Below are 12,832 nucleotides of genomic sequence, written 5' to 3' on the forward strand. Positions count from 1 at the left end.
CCAGTCTGAGCCGATGAATCCCGGCTTTGTCGTGGGCATGAAAGAAAATCATCGATGGAAACATTTGGTCATTGAGTGTATTCAGACTGACCTCAACACTGTTTGATGAGGACAGTTTGAGGGGAAAACATCAGGATATGACTTCAGACTCAGTTTAAGAGAAGCTCCTCGCTGTGTCGCTGAGCCTGAAACATCTCTGCTCTTTATAATATCTCACAAAGATAATCCGCATAAACACAAAATGCCGTTTTTACACGATGATTTAGTTTATTAGGGGAACAAAAGCTTTCCAAACCTCGCTGCCCTGTGATGTCGTCGCCTCTTAAAGCTAATAACTGGTTGTGTCATCGTTGGCAGCAAGAACTGCAATCAGCTGTTTGTGATAACTGACATCGCCGAGTAAGACAAAGTCAGTGACATCATCAGCCTGAGAGGGTTACAGAGACATTTCTCAGGCTGTGGAGGTCACAGAAGAGCCCAGATTAACATCTGCAGACCTGCAGACTCACCTGGCTCAGATAAGGTCAGAGGTCAACAGTAAGAAAGAGGCGGGGCAAAGATGGGAGAGTCCAAGCAGAAACCACTGCTGACCAAGAAGATCACAAAGTCTCGTCGCACATCTGCCAACAAACATCTGGAGGATAATATTCTGAGGGCTGACGAGACAGAAGCTGAACTTTCTACGTTTCATCCAGAAACATCCCAGCAGCAGCAGCCAGGGTGGTGGTCGCGTGACGGTCTGGCTGCTCTGCAGGAACCAGCAGCTCCACCTCTGATTGGCTCAAAGTCTGGACTTAAACCAGGCCTGGCAGTGAAGCTGGACTTAGCTCCAGGTCGTTCATGATTTAAGAAGAGAGGCAGTTCGTTTTCACAGAGCTGTACCTGTTTGCTTCGTCCATTTCAGGCGCTTTTTATTTGCAACGCAATGAATATTAAAACACTTACAACCATGTGAGTGAACCCTAACATGGGCACACAATGCAAATCAGCAGGGAGGGACTGTAGCGAGTCATTGTTCTCTTCAGGTTCGCGTTCATCGTTGCTAAGCAGATTATACAACAGCAGCATTACAAATATGCAGATCAAACCTGTGAGACAGCGCTGCACACACACACCAGAGAAAGGTCAGAAACCCTGTGATGTGAGGAAGAACAGGCAGTATTGATTTCAGTATAAACTCCCTCGATGCTGCTACAGAGGACGCTGGCGGACTTTGAGTCTGTGCGTCTGAAGCTGCTGCGTGAACATAAATAAGAGACCGGCTTCACAGAGCTGTGTGCTGATCGGCACTAATGAGGGTGGAAACGATGGCGGAGGCTGAACTGATGGTCTAAAGATCAAACAAGCCCACGCAGAGAGCGCACCGAGGTACAAACAGCCTCTGAAAGCTGCACGAACACCAGCACGCACCACTCCAGCTCTCACCTCTGCTCCTTCATTACAAGCTTAAAAATGCATCTTTATTTGACATGAATATGAGCAGAGAATCGTGCATGCGCACGCAGCCTGCTGCATTACCAACAGTTTTACTTTGAACAGCAGGAGCACGTCGGGGAGTCGGGCTGAAATCCACAGAAGAAGAAGAGGCAGGAGGAGATGTGGTGGACTCCTTCCAAACTGCTGGTGTGAGGGCAGAAGGAGGTCGCACCAAACTCTGATTATGTCACTTTAACTGAGGGCCCCGAACGCTGAGGGGTGGTCGACACGTCTTCCTGAAGCCTCACTTCAGCTTCGTAGCTGTTGCCACGGTGGCAGTCGGACGTGACCATATCTAGATAACTTTGCAGCTAATGCTAGTTAGCAACTTCCCACAATTACCCACACAGCAGCCATGTTATTGGTCACATGATGTCATTAAAACGCTCCTTAAAGCTCCAACATCACAAACATGGTGCAGACGTCCAGTTCAGGTGACGCTAGCAGCAACAGCCACCTGTCAGTCAGAGAGGCCACGCCCCTAATAATGCAATCCAGTTTAAACAGGTCTCTGGCCTCAGTGTTGTAAATAATAACAATAATAATATTTTCATCCACATAAGATACAAACAGTTGGAAACGACAAAAACGGGATCAGAAAGTCTCTCCATGGACGATGCAGCGTCGCTAACACTCGGCAGCAGCCACAGTTCTGCTGAGCAAACACGTCACAGCTCGCTCCTCACTTCAGCTCCGAGTCTCTGCGTGCAGCCGCTTTACCGGATGTTTTGTGCCTTCCATAGAAGAAGAAGTAGGTAAGTACCTCAGCCGGCCGCCCTCCACCTCCTCCGTCACCCGGAGGGAGGATGTCCGCGGCTCAGCTTCATCCAGCCACTTGGTGGCCACGAAGCTCACCAGCCTCAGAGGGAACTTGATGGACTTATTCAGCTGCTTCCTGCTGTTTCGGACGCTCACAAAGCAGAGGGTGTTGATGATCCCGTTGCTCATGGCGATGCACTCGATGACGTAGAAGGCCACCAGGGAGTTCTTGTCCGTGGAGATAAGGGTGGGGTAAAAGTCCCGCACCAGGGTGAAACCGTAATACGGCGCCCAGCACAGGATGTAGGCCACCAGGACCAGAATCAGCACCACCACGGTCCTCCTGCGCTTCTGCAGTCTCTTGCGGATCTGTACCGTCTGAAAACCTGGAACATTTTTAAACCACAGCTCTCTGGAGATGTGGGTGTAGCAGACGGCCATGACAGACACGGGGCCCACGAACTCCAGAGCGAAGACGAGGAGGAAGTAAGAGCGGTAGTAAACCTGGTGGTCCACGGGCCAGATCTGAGCGCAGAAGGTCTTATCGGGGCAACCGTCCACATGTGGGTACGTCGTCTCTGAGGCCATGTAGGCAGACGGGATGGAGATGAAGATGGGGACGAGCCAGATGGTCAGGATCACGCAGCACGCCGTCTGGTGCTTCATACGAGGCCTCAGCGGGTGCAGGATCGCCATGTACCTGCAGACACAGACGGGAAGCTGGCTCAGGTGGAGGAGGGCCGGCTTTTGCGCCCTTCACACGGACTGCTTCTAAAACACGGAAACCTTTTGGTTTCTGAAGCTTTGATAATATAAATTTTTAGTTACCGTATTTTTCGGACCATAAAGCACATTAAGCGAAACAAAACAGATGAGTCAAACTACTCCACTCATTCTTCTTTCTTCCTCCACTTCTGTACCATCGATTCATTAATGCTGTATTCTATCACAGCGGCTCTGTTCCCATGTTGCTGCAGTATATTAATGACTAACCTCGTATTGTGGATGGATTATCTCAGCCGTTCTCCTGACTGAAGTTTGGTCCGTTTACAGCATCCTGCCATGCGACTGCATTTGTCTCTAACCACATTAAATCGGTTCGAGGTCAGTACGCACAACCAGGATTCATACATGAGGCGCTCCGCATTATTAGACGCACTGTCGATTTTTGAGAAAATAAAGGATTTTAAGTGCACCTTATAATTTACCTTTGACCACCGGGGGAGAGAGCGTGCTGAAAGGCGTACCTTTGCTCATGTGTGCCACAGACATGTATGGTTTGTTGTTATTAATATCTCCTTCATACCTTAATGAATCACTATAAACGAATACAAACATCAGTGGGATGATGAAATCAACATAACAAACAGAATATAGTCAACGCTTCCTAAATCAGCTGAATCATAATCATCTGATTTTTTAATGTTGTGATTTTTAATGAATCACAGTCTAAAGGTCCGGCTGTGAGTATCAGTACATCATCAGTTACATAGCAGCGCTGCATTAATCTAACATTGGTCTTACTTTGACCCAGAAGGACTGGCAGCTGGACGATGAGCCTGTCTCAGTCCAAACTGCCGGGCCCTCTCAGGTCCTCTCAGGTCCTCTCAGGCCCTCTCGGGCCCTCTCAGACCAAACTGCCGGGTCCTCTCGGGCCCTCTCGGGCCCTCTCAGACCAAACTGCCGGGTCCTCTCGGGCCCTCTCAGGCCCTCTCAGACCAAACTGCCGGGTCCTCTCAGGTCCTCTCGGGCCCTCTCAGGCCCCCTCAGGCCCTCTCAGGGCCTCTTGGGCCCTCTCGGGCCCTCTCAGGCCCCCTCAGGCCCTCTCAGGCCTCCTCAGGCCCTCTCAGGTCCTCTCAGGTCCTCTCAGGCCCTCTCAGGTCCTCTCAGGCCCTCTCAGACCAAACTGCCGGGGCCCTCTCGGGCCCTCTCGGGCCCTCTCAGACCAAACTGCCGGGTCCTCTCAGGCCCTCTCGGGCCCTCTCAGGTCCTCTCAGGCCCTCTCAGACCAAACTGCCGGGTCCTCTCGGGCCCTCTCAGGTCCTCTCAGGCCCTATCAGGCCCTCTCGGGCCCTCTCAGACCAAACTGCCGGGTCCTCTCGGGCCCTCTCGGGTCCTCTCAGGCCCTCTCAGACCAAACTGCCGGGTCCTCTCGGGCCCTCTCAGGTCCTCTCAGGTCCTCTCAGGCCCTCTCAGACCAAACTGCCGGGTCCTCTCGGGCCCTCTCAGGTCTTCTCAGGTCCTCTCAGGCCCTCTCAGACCAAACTGCCAGGGCCCTCTCGGGCCCTCTCGGGTCCTCTCGGGCCCTCTCAGGTCTTCTCAGGTCCTCTCAGGCCCTCTCAGACCAAACTGCCGGGGCCCTCTCGGGCCCTCTCAGGCCCTCTCAGGGCCTCTCAGGCCCCCTCAGGCCCTCTCAGGCCCTCTCAGGTCCTCTCAGGTCCTCTCAGGCCCTCTCAGGTCCTCTCAGGCCCTCTCAGACCAAACTGCCGGGGCCCTCTCAGACCAAACTGCCGGGTCCTCTCAGGTCCTCTCAGGCCCTCTCGGGCCCTCTCAGGTCCTCTCAGGCCCTCTCAGACCAAACTGCCGGGGCCCTCTCGGGCCCTCTCAGACCAAACTGCCGGGTCCTCTCGGGCCCTCTCAGGTCCTCTCAGGCCCTCTCGGGCCCTCTCAGACCAAACTGCCGGGTCCTCTCGGGCCCTCTCGGGTCCTCTCAGGCCCTCTCAGACCAAACTGCCGGGTCCTCTCGGGCCCTCTCGGGTCCTCTCGGGCCCTCTCAGACCAAACTGCCGGGTCCTCTCGGGCCCTCTCAGGCCCTCTCGGGCCCTCTCAGACCAAACTGCCGGGTCCTCTCGGGCCCTCTCAGGTCCTCTCAGGCCCTCTCGGGCCCTCTCAGACCAAACTGCCGGGTCCTCTCGGGCCCTCTCGGGTCCTCTCAGGCCCTCTCAGACCAAACTGCCGGGTCCTCTCGGGCCCTCTCGGGTCCTCTCGGGCCCTCTCAGACCAAACTGCCGGGTCCTCTCGGGCCCTCTCGGGTCCTCTCGGGCCCTCTCAGACCAAACTGCCGGGTCCTCTCGGGCCCTCTCGGGTCCTCTCGGGCCCTCTCAGACCAAACTGCCGGGTCCTCTCGGGCCCTCTCAGGTCCTCTCAGGCCCTCTCGGGCCCTCTCAGACCAAACTGCCGGGTCCTCTCGGGCCCTCTCAGGTCCTCTCAGGCCCTCTCAGACCAAACTGCCGGGTCCTCTCGGGCCCTCTCAGGTCCTCTCAGGCCCTCTCGGGCCCTCTCAGACCAAACTGCCGGGTCCTCTCGGGCCCTCTCAGGTCTTCTCAGGTCCTCTCAGGCCCTCTCAGACCAAACTGCCGGGTCCTCTCGGGCCCTCTCAGGTCCTCTCAGGCCCTATCAGGGCCTCTGATTTGGCTTTTTATCCTGTTCCCTTTGGAGGTTTTGCTCTTTTACAAAGTAAGACTGTTTTTGTGGTGGTTACGTACTGACGGCACCGTCTGGACACGGGACGTTTCAACCTGTGACTGTGAGGACACGTCAGAGATCTTTCTGCTGTTTTTCAGTGCTGTCATCGTCTTGTCTGTTATGAAGGCGGAGCTCCTTTTCCGCCTCTAAAATCTGTGGACACATTTCTTTCCTGGTATTTCTGCCTGAATGGATCGGATTGGTTGAATGGAGCTTTAGTTTTTCAGGATGTCCCCTCTCGGGGGTTCTGGTGTTTCTGTTGATGTAAGACTGTGTTTGCAGTTTCAGAGGAGCTGAGCTTTGATGTAAGCGAAGCAGCAGTCGTGTTCGTTGGATTTAATGGATTGTGTTGTTATCAGCTGCAGAAGTGTTTGTACCCTGAGTCGGTCTGACACGCTGCCAGATGTTTGGATGTGTTCGCTCTCAGGATAACGAGGAAAGTGGAACCACTTTGTTGTCCCCAGATACACAGAAGCTCTCTGGAAACACTAACAGCCGTCAGCCAGGCGTGATGAAGGACGCGTGGAGGACCGCCGGAGCGCGAGCTGCCCGGTTTCACTCAGAAACACGGGAGCTGCTTTTGTTGAAGCAGAATGTAAACCCCGTCTGTCAGCTGGTCCGCTCTGGAATGTGCTTGATGTGGAGCCACCGTCAGGACCCTGCACATCATCAGCGGCCTCGCTGCTGCCGCCACACGCTTCGACTCACACGCTTCGAGTGCTTATCTGGTTTCTTAGCGTGACTCAAACATCATTCATACTTTGGCTCAAGCACACCTGAGGTCACGTGACAGGAAGCATTAATGGAGAAAACCTCTGAAGATTGATCTGAGAGTACAAGGATCCCACCCCGGGGCGGGCTGATGGTCGTTTAAAAGAAGCAGCATTCCCACAGGGGTGTCAAAGTAAGGCCCAGGGCCCAGCATCGGACCGGCAAAACTCAAATATGGCCCAACTGGTCAGCTTAAGAAGATGTGGCAGTTTTTACAGATACTAATGAGTTCTCAGTAAATCAACAAAACCTTCATGTTTAATATTTAATGTGCAATGAGCTCCACTTAAGATCACAGTGGACTTCAGTAAACTTTACAGTAACTGTGCAGTAATTGAATTTGCAGCACTGTTACTGTAAATAAATGACAGGATATGACTGCATTTATACTACTGTAACATTGTATTGATTCTATATTTTTCCTGTAAATTTCCTCAGTATTACTGTAATGTTTGCCAGTCATGTTTTACAGTGTAGCCTCTCCTCTGACGTCTGATTGGATGAAGCATGATGCTCATGTTGGAGGTTTTGATCCCGTCAGAAGGACTCCAGACGCTCTGATCTTCATCAGCGAGTGATGTCGTACTGACCTCGTCCATCTTTCAGGCACAAAGTGAATATTTAAGATTTAAATGGATCACCTGTAAGGACGTCCATCCTGGTAGGATCCTGATGGTTGTTTCAGAGGACCAAACCATGAACATCAGCAATAATTACCAATCATTTCAAAGAGGAGTGGACTTTTCTGTTCCATACTTCTATTCTGTAATAAAACATCCTGGCCTTTACGGAGCCTCTCACTACCTTTTTAGCTCCTCCTACTCTCAGACCTCCCTCTGGGTAAGTCAGTTTTCCTCTGGTTGGGCAGCTTCTGGAAGCCCACTGAGGGGCAGCTCTAAGTGCTGACGCTGTGGCAGAGATTCAGCAATATTATAAACCGAACGGCCGTTACCCAGGATGTTCTCACACGGAACATTTACACGCCAAACCAACCGAAGCACAAACAGAGGCTCTGTGTTGTCTGCTTGTGTTCCCGGAGGTGAACTCACCTGTCCACGGCGATGGCCAGGAGAGCGTTTGTGGACACGTAGAGCGAGACGGTGCGCAGGTAGTTGGTGGAGGCACAGAGCAGCAGGCCGTGCTCCCACGACAGCTGCTTCACCACGTAGTAGTCTAGCAGGAAGGGACAGCAGATCGCTGCCACCAGCACGTCCGACACGGCTAGGTTGGCGATGAGCAGGTTGGTCAGGTTTCTGAGCTGCTTGTAGCGGGCGAGGCTGGTGATGAAGAGGCAGTTCCCCACGCCACACACCAGCATGATGCCCACCAGCACCACGCCAATGACTATGGTGGCCACGAAGAAGGCCCGCCCCTGCGTGGTGTCCAGGATCTCGTCTGGGGAAATCCCGTAATCTGGGAAGACACCCACCAGCGCTGAGCTGCTGTTGGTCGAGGTGCACATTTTGGATCAGGTCAGCATGCTCGCACTGCTACGCCTGCAGGGACGGGACAACAAGGCAAGGGTTAACCTTTGAAATTTGGGAGGGGCCAAAGTTCACGTTTGAACCGATCAAAAACACCTTTCTATGACTGGTCGCTGTCGTGAAGCTCACCTCTGTTCTCAGGTCAGAGAAGCGAGGACCCTAACTAGAGGTTGTCATGGTTGCAGTAATAAAAAGGTTGACGGTTAGCGGTTGGCAGTGACTAAAAGTGGACCCACCAAAAGATGCAGTTCCTCTAACGGCCAGTTGAGGCTAATGCTAGTCCTCACAGACTCACAAACACAGAGCTTCTCACCGCAGGGGGCGCTCTCGAGTTCATCCAGACTGAACGGGGCAAACATTTTTGTCTTCTGTATATTTTTTAATAGGAGGGTTTGAGTCAGTGGCTATAGTTCAGAGGTAACATATTAACGATCTTTTGGAAACCACCATCGCGGCGACGCCCTGTCCTACATCATTAACCGACCAATCAGCACGCACTAGCAGAACGCTGGGGTTTTGTGGACAGCGTGAGAAAATTTACACAGACTAAAATAAAATGTTTTTGTCTAGGAACAGCGCCCCCTGCTGCACATGCAGCTGAATTATAGCAGGTTCCTGTACAGTGATATTAACAGGAAGTGGTTTGGGAGCATAAATGCATATAACAGAGCGCCCCCTTCAGGCCAGCCTGTGTTTCTAAAGCCATTACTGCCATGACCGCTGATGGCTTCTTTCCCTGCGTGTTTGCTGCAGATGGAGCGTGTCGTTGGCCGCTCGGGGTGAGGCTGGATGTTTGGTGTGCAGCAGTCGTCAGATTCGCCTGCAGGCTGGGGAATGTTGCATCTCAGCTCTGAAAACTCGACGCAGGAGCTTCTCACCAACCTGCCTCCTGATTGTTCTTTGTGCTGCAAGGAGCTGCTGCTCACATCATCGTTAACCCTTTAGCGCAGCACGCCGTGTCCTGTGGGGACGAGTCTTTCCTGCCGTTGTTGTTTTAAAATGTTTCACAGATTATTGATTCATATACTTTTAAACAGACTCGGGAGCTTACATCGCTGAGAAACAGACAGTTTAAAAAGCTTTCATGCAATATGTCATTATAAAAACACAACATTAAACTGCACTGCTTTAACGTCTGCTTAATGTTTTAGTGCTCATAATAATTTCAGTATATATATATTTTTAAACAGATTTAATGTTTATTTTTAATAATAATAATAATATAATATTAATATAATATAATAATATAATTATTATTATTAAAAATAATAACGAATAGACCCCTGTGGAACCATTTGCATGTCCCAAAACTTTAGTTATAAACGTATTCATGACTACGGTCGCTTGCCTGCTGTGATGGTTGGAGGTGGACGGTGGAGTCGAGCTGAAGATGTTCAGACGTTCGGTGAGCAGGATGGACCTGAGTCCATCAGAGGGACAGCTCAGAGTCAGAGAGGTGGAGGTGGTCTGAGCATGTGCAGAGGGGGTGTGGATATACTGGACAAAGGATGAACAGACATGGGTTGTATTTTAGACTAAATATACTTCATTCTAAGACCAGCTTGTGAGTCTAAGTCATTTAAGTGTTGATTTACGATGGTGAGCTGAGAAAAGGCAACACTGTTTAGAAAAAGACTAAAAGGTGACATTTTAACAAACTCGCTGGCTAAGTGCTGCTCCCTGCTGGTGACAATGTGAGTTGTATTTTCCAGATGGTAATTACAAAAAGTAGCTTTAATGTTTAGGATCTGACTGGAGCATGATGATTATATGTTAACATAATGATAATACCGAGAAATAATAATACAAAATATTTAAAAAGAGAAAAATTTATACGGAAAATTTTGTCTTAAAAATAAAGTGAATATATCAGCTGACACATGATCAATTTTTTCATGTTTCACATTTTGTTCACAAAAAAACATAATTTTAATAAAGCTGTGATACAAATGCAGTGAAGAAGAAATAAAAATAACAAATAAGTTCAGATCAATTCCTTGTTTTCCTGTCACTACTTGGTGCAGCACGATCAGATATTTCTGAGCATCTTTTAGCGACTGCTGCCTGTATAGCTGAGACCTCTCTGCCTCCACAGCAGATTAAAAATGAAGCATTAACCTTCCTCTGAGACTTTTGGCCCCTGATTTCAACCCCTGAACCTCATGTTAAGAAATCAAAGCTCAGCAGCAGAGACAGAAACACAGAAACACACAGAGAGTCTCTGATCCTACAGATTAAACACACTGACAGCGTGTAAAGCAGATTTTAAAGCATAAAAACAGAATCAGAATAAAGTTTCAGAGGGTAACCCCCCCCCCCATGTGACCCGAGGCTGGGTGTGAGTCCTGTTAACAATAAATCAGCTGATCTGAGAGAAATAAATAAAAGATGTGGAAGGATTTCATACAGACCTGAAAATGCTTCTCTTCCTCGCTCCGCTCTGCTGAATGAAAAGAAACGAGCGCGAGCAGCAGGCGCGCTCCCGACGAACAGCGACCGACCTCCACCCCCCCCCCCCTCCCCCCACCGCCTCTGACAGGGGAAGCCTGTTTGCTGCGTGTTATTACCCAGGATATGACCGGAGGACGTGTGTGTGTGTGTGTGTGTGTGTGTGTGTGTGTGTGATTTCTAATGCAACAATTACCTGTGAACCAAACATTAAATTATGTGAGAAAAATAAAATACTTACACATTTCCCACAAGTCCACCAACTACTGAGCTCTCAAGCTGTCACGTGACTTTGGGACAGGCCTCCTGTTTGATCTTTTTATTCAAGATCTGTTCACATGTACTTAGCAAGTACATACACATGAAATGCAAACTATTTACATGGCAACGCACAGCAGGACGTCCCGTACAACGAGCAGGTTCGTCCTTTATTCCACCTTAAATGTCCCGTATACTGACCTGCAGTGCCACGTCCTGACCAACAGATGGCACTCTTACAAATAGCTTTCGTCCAGTCACAGCGACGCCTGTCACGCACAGCAGATGTGAGGTGTTACGTGACTCGTAGAAATAAGGCGCTGTTTGGTCTGCGCAGCGTAATAACCCGGCGAACTTTAGCTCCTGATCTATTTGCTGAGTTTTTGTTTCAAAGGAAACGCTCGCGTGATTTCTGTACTGCATTTTTCTTCATTGCTTAAAACGAGGTATTAATAAGCTGAACACTAACCTTTTACAACAGTTTTATTATAACGTGAAGACGGTGCATATTTACACTCCGCCCAGCTGGCTGTGCATAGTGCTCGGGCACGTCAGACTGTGTGTGCTTGATAGCTAAAAAGTTGCAACCTACTCTGGGACGAACATTTTTACTTTGAGGGCATGAAGACAGTTCATGTGTCTGTGTGCAGGTGGACGGCCGTGTCCATGCTGTCCGCGACCATTGCTTTTGGGGTTTTCTGCAGATCAAAAGGAGGAAAAATGCGCCCACTCCGAGCCCGACCCCGGCGACTCCATTATCAGCAGCCTCTGAAAACAAGGCCGTGAGCCGACAGTCAGCTGTGAAAGCATCACGCAGCATTCATCCACTGCTCATAAACCCTCAGACGTCTCTGGTTTCTCTGCTTTGATGTTTCTGCGATGAAGCTGACGAGACCTGCAGGACCTCCGAGAGCAGCCTGGCAGCATCAGGCGCTTCCATAAACACACTGACGCACAGAAACACATCCATCATCCGTTTCCAGGGATTTTGCCGCGATGACGAAAACCAGACTGACTCCAGATCTGCTCCGAGGTCCACAAACTGCTGCTGGCTTTGTTTCTCAGCATCACGTCAGGCTGTAATCGCTCATACAGAGGCCCCAGCTAAACACCTGCACCACCAGAGCTTTTCACAGGAACCCGGACGACTGACTCCAGTGAATCCAAGATTTCAGTGTAAAACAAACACGCCCACCCACAGGAAACTCCCACCTGATGAGCTGCAGGGTCTCCGACTGACTGTTTCCTGTTTCATCCTCTGGTTTCCTGATATGATCTGCTGCTTTATCAACATCGATCATTAAAACTGAGTTTAACATGAGGCTCATCTGTGGCAGGACGATCTGTCGGTCCCGTCTGTGTCAGGCTGAGATTTCCTGTTTGGAGTTCATTTAACGGCACTTCTCCTCCTGTGAGTGCGGCCCACTTAGCTTCCTGCAGACCTGTGACTTTAGTTCACATAGTTCAGGTACTTCAGGGTCTTTCTCAGAGTGATGGCAAGGTGAACATGAGGTGGGGCCAGGTTTCACAATGAGCTCACCCGAAACTCTGGCTGATTGGGACCCACACCCAGTTTCACACCTCGGCTCATGTGATTAGAGGATCATCAGGGGGTCCTTTTGTCCCTCTGTGGGGGGAAACTCCCACTAGGTTTATATCTGGGACTCTCCACCATTTGACCTTAGAACTGAAGAAGCTTCTCGGATGAGAGGTGAAACGTCTTCAAGTAACTTAAAGAAGTCCAGACGCTTTTCTTTGCAAGCTCCTTTGACTGAACAAGAGGTGGTGTCAACATCAGCTTTACCTGCCCATCTACACATCTTATGAAGACTCTAGAGCGGCTCTTCCTCGACCTCCTCCGACCACAGGTACAACATGCCCAGGACCCACTACAGTTTGCATACAAGGCGGGTGTCGGAGTGGAGGATGCCATCCTGTACCTCCTACACAGAGCCCACTCACACCTGGATGGGGGAAAAGGCACGGTCAGGATCCTGTTTCTTGACTTTTCCAGTGCCTTTAATACCATCCGGCCCTGTATGCTTCAGGAAAAACTGAACAGGATGGAGGTGGACCCCTGCCTGGTGGCTTGGATCTCCGACTACCTCACCGACAGACCACAGTACGTCAGGCTGAAGGACATCACGTCTGACACAGTGGTCAGCAGCACA

General features: G+C 50.5%; 1 protein-coding gene across 1 annotated transcript; it reads right to left on the reverse strand.

Annotated features, from left to right (window-relative positions):
* Nucleotides 1-170: 170 nt before the first annotated feature.
* Nucleotides 171-7,949, reverse strand: prokr1a (prokineticin receptor 1a). The gene is made up of 2 exons (XM_004539294.3): nt 7,521-7,949; nt 171-2,935 (listed from the first exon to the last, which is right to left on the reverse strand). The coding sequence occupies exons 1-2, from the start codon at nt 7,931-7,933 to the stop codon at nt 2,164-2,166; spliced, it is 1,185 nt and encodes a 394-aa protein (XP_004539351.1). The 5' UTR covers nt 7,934-7,949; the 3' UTR covers nt 171-2,163.
* Nucleotides 7,950-12,832: the final 4,883 nt, after the last annotated feature.

Source organism: Maylandia zebra, linkage group LG6 (genome assembly GCF_041146795.1).
Source record: "Maylandia zebra isolate NMK-2024a linkage group LG6, Mzebra_GT3a, whole genome shotgun sequence".
NCBI classification, from domain to species: Eukaryota; Metazoa; Chordata; class Actinopteri; order Cichliformes; family Cichlidae; genus Maylandia; species Maylandia zebra.